This window comes from Hibiscus syriacus, unplaced genomic scaffold (assembly GCF_006381635.1).
Source record: "Hibiscus syriacus cultivar Baekdansim isolate YM2019G1 unplaced genomic scaffold, ASM638163v2 tig00110198_pilon, whole genome shotgun sequence".
In the NCBI taxonomy this organism is placed as follows: domain Eukaryota; kingdom Viridiplantae; phylum Streptophyta; class Magnoliopsida; order Malvales; family Malvaceae; genus Hibiscus; species Hibiscus syriacus.
In genome coordinates this window covers 597,667-600,988 of record NW_024062623.1, presented here as the reverse complement: position 1 = coordinate 600,988, position 3,322 = coordinate 597,667, and the positions used below count along the sequence as shown (strand labels likewise).

General features: G+C 39.3%; 1 protein-coding gene across 2 annotated transcripts; it reads left to right on the top strand.

The window, feature by feature from the left end:
- The first annotated feature begins 201 nt into the window (after positions 1-201).
- Positions 202-3,110, top strand: LOC120218515 (NAC domain-containing protein 17-like). Of its 2 annotated transcripts, XM_039215430.1 has the most exons (5): positions 202-548; positions 1,124-1,401; positions 1,500-2,297; positions 2,376-2,505; positions 2,684-3,110. In XM_039215430.1, exons 1-5 carry the CDS (start codon positions 338-340, stop codon positions 3,007-3,009), a joined length of 1,743 nt encoding a protein of 580 aa, XP_039071361.1. In that variant the 5' UTR covers positions 202-337; the 3' UTR covers positions 3,010-3,110. The 2 variants fall into 2 exon arrangements, with proteins under 2 accessions (XP_039071361.1, XP_039071360.1); XM_039215429.1 differs by having other exon boundaries at positions 1,500-2,505.
- The last annotated feature ends 212 nt before the right edge of the window (positions 3,111-3,322 follow it).

The following is a 3,322-nucleotide window of genomic DNA, read 5'->3' as shown; positions in this document are numbered from 1 at the left end:
CACAATGTTTTTTCAACACGAGGAACCTCCCAGGAAAGAAAGACCGCGGGATCGGTAGAACAAGAATTTGGACAAACCGGTTTGGATCAGTCGGGTTTTTTAAAAACGTCTATTATAAAGTTCCCTCGTCCACCCACTCTTCATCGCTTTACTTCTCTTCCAAAAGTTCCCCCCTTTGACTGCAATTCTTTATAATGTGAAAAATTATTTTTTTGTTTTGTTTTCAGATTTGGGTTTTGATCAGCTTTTAGCCCTCTTGATCAGGATTTCTTTTTTCTAGTTTTTGTCCATTTACTGAAAAAAAAACAAAAAAAGTTTTTTACTATTATCAAGAGGGATGAAGGTATCGGCGGCGGCGGTGGCGACTGCTGTGACGTCTGATTCATGTTTTGGGGACGATGATGTGTGGCCACCGGGGTTTCGGTTCCACCCAACCGACGAAGAGCTGATTCTTTATTACTTAAAGAGAAAGATCTGTAAAAAAAGGCTCAAGCTTGATATCATAAGGGAAACTGATGTTTACAAGTGGGATCCCGAGGAATTGCCGGGTAATTTTCCCTTTTCGTTTTAAACCCCTAAAAATTTGGGGGTTTTTTTTAGTTTTTGATTGTTGATATGAGTTTTCTCCGGCGATACGTCTTTTATTTTGTTGGTTTCACTGTTGTTAGTATTTTGAGTGTTGTTTTGGTGCTTTGACTTGGTTTAAGTTCGATTAAATTGCCTTTTAGGGCATTGTTTTGATTGTATCTGTAATTAATTTGTTTTTTTTTTATTTCTTTACGAGTTCATCTTATGAGGATTATCTGGACATTGATTCTTTATATGCTAATTGTTGTTTTGATCTATTGATTTAAAAATATGTTTTGGGCCGCGTTGAATTTAGTTTGCTTTGCACACTAATTGGATTGTTTCTTTGGTAATAGTTTTTGTAATCGATTCCGCTGGAATTTTGAATTGTAAAATTGTTGGACGAATCCATCATCGTGCATGATTTAGAAATGGTTTGTCTTTGTACCTATTTGAAATTCTTGCTGCTATCAATAGATAATGTTTGCTGGTATCTAGCCTTGGGTTTTGTTTTATTCGTTCGTGTCATCTAATAAACAAAAAAAATGCTTTTCAGGACAATCCATACTGAAGAATGGGGATAGACAGTGGTTCTTTTTCTGTCCAAGGGACAGGAAGTACCCTAATGGAGCTAGGTCAAATAGGGCAACCATACATGGGTATTGGAAGGCAACTGGAAAGGATCGTACTGTTACTTGCAATTCTCGAACGGTTGGAATCAAGAAAACATTAGTTTTCTACAGAGGACGTGCACCTAGGGGTGAGAGAACTGATTGGGTCATGCATGAATATACCCTCGACGAAGAGGAACTGAAGAGGTGCCAAAATGTAAAGGTATGCGGTTGAAATTATGTTTGTTCAGAAGATTTTCCAGTTTTCGTCTGGTATATATGAGCTGTTTCTTAATTACGTGTTTCTCATTTGCTTTTCAGGATTACTATGCTCTCTATAAACTGTATAAAAAAAGCGGACCTGGTCCTAAAAACGGTGAACAGTACGGGGCACCGTTTAAAGAAGAAGCGTGGGCAGATGAGGAATATGATAGTAATCCTGTAGATACCATCACTCCTGTGAAGCCAGCTGATGAGGCTATTTCTGGTGATAATGTAAAAGCTGATGCTCAAGATCTGCCGCCTTTGCATGATATTGAGGAGTTCATGAGACAATTAGCTGATGAGCCTGCATTTGCACAACCACAAGCTCATGGTAGCCGTGTATTGCCTCAGGTTGTCAGTGTGGACGAGACACAAAGTACCTTGCTGGACCCATCTCCAAGAGATATTCTGTTTCCAGAGCCACTCGCAGTTATCCAGGGTCAAGGAAGCTTTGAATTCTCTCAGTCACCTACTTCTCAATTGCAGTTGCAGGAGGCACCTGAGGTCACATCCAGTGTTAACAACTTTGAACACTTCCCCCAGTTTTGTGAGACGGATTTCTTGGAAATTGATGATCTCCTTGGTCCTGAACCTTTGATCTCTGATGTCAAGAAACCTATGGAGAATATGCAGTTCAATGAGGTGGATGGGCTGAGTGAATTTGACCTGTACCATGATGCTGCCATGTTTCTACAGGACATTGGGCCTATTGATCAAGGAACAGCTCCACTCTCGTATGATAATATGATACATCAGGCAAGTTACCAGTTGGAATATCAATCTAATATAGGCCTGATGGATCAGCGGTTGATGCAGCCTCAAATGAATAGCTCGGGAGATAATATGTTTAACCAGGTGGGTTATCAGTCTAATTATGGTCCAAACGTGAACTTGACGAATCAGCAATTGATGTTCAATTCAACTGTGAACCAGGTGGGTTACCATGATCAGAATCAACAGCTGCAAACGGATCAGATTAATGGTTCACTTTGGACTCATGACCAAAGTGGTGATGTGTTCAGTCCATCAGGATCAAATCTTGGGAATGCATCTCCAACTTCAGGTAGAACAAATGTGGAAATCAATATGGAAATTTTTGTGAACTTATCTTATATTCCATCCTTTCGGAGCTCTTGATGAGACGGATGGTTGGCTAGACATGGCAAAAACCCTTTGTAAAGAAATAAAAAAAGGGAACTGGAACCTATGCTTATATATGTTTTTTTCTTTATCATGTTTAGGTTTTGTATTCAACGGTACTAAGCAAGACCAAGGTGACAAAAATGACGGAGGTGGAGGCTGGTTTTCTTCTTCTCTGTGGTCATTTGTGGAGTCGATACCTACAACTCCCGCTTCTGCAGCGGAGAGTCCATTGGTAAACCGTGCTTTTGAGCGATTGTCTAGCTTTAGTAGATTGAAAATAAATGCTAATGTTTCAGCTTCTGGAACTGGTAGGAGGAGAAGCAGGAACAAGGGGTTCTTTATTATTTCTATTTTGGGTGCCTTGTGTGCTGTTTTATGGTTCTTGATAGGAACAATTAGGGTCTTTAGGAAACCTATCTCGTGAACAAGTTGGAACCATTGCATGGCATTACACATTTGAACGATATGTATATCTAACATTAGTTTTGAATGTAGAGGAAGCCTTAGTGCCTGCTTGTTTATGTCTATTATGTTTCATTTTAAGTCAAGGGTCTTTATGGAGGGCCAAAATCTTATTCAATCGGAGGGCATAGAGGGCATGGTTGTGTACCCATTTCAATGCTTTTGCACACTGTACTATTTCTTATGTGCTCTGTCATTAATAGAGTTAGTTCATTAATTGACCATATATTCAAATTTGGTTCTTTCTTCCTTCAGAATTTACTTTATTTTTTGAT

Excerpts from the sequence above, each read along its gene's own strand:
- LOC120218515 (XM_039215429.1), top strand. The coding sequence starts at position 338 with ATGAAGGTATCGGCGGCGGCGGTGGCGACTGCTGTGACGTCTGATTCA. Across the intron at positions 549-1,123 it reads GGATCCCGAGGAATTGCCGG|GACAATCCATACTGAAGAAT; the intron begins GTAATTTTCCCT and ends AATGCTTTTCAG. Across the intron at positions 2,506-2,683 it reads GAATGCATCTCCAACTTCAG|GTTTTGTATTCAACGGTACT; the intron begins GTAGAACAAATG and ends TATCATGTTTAG.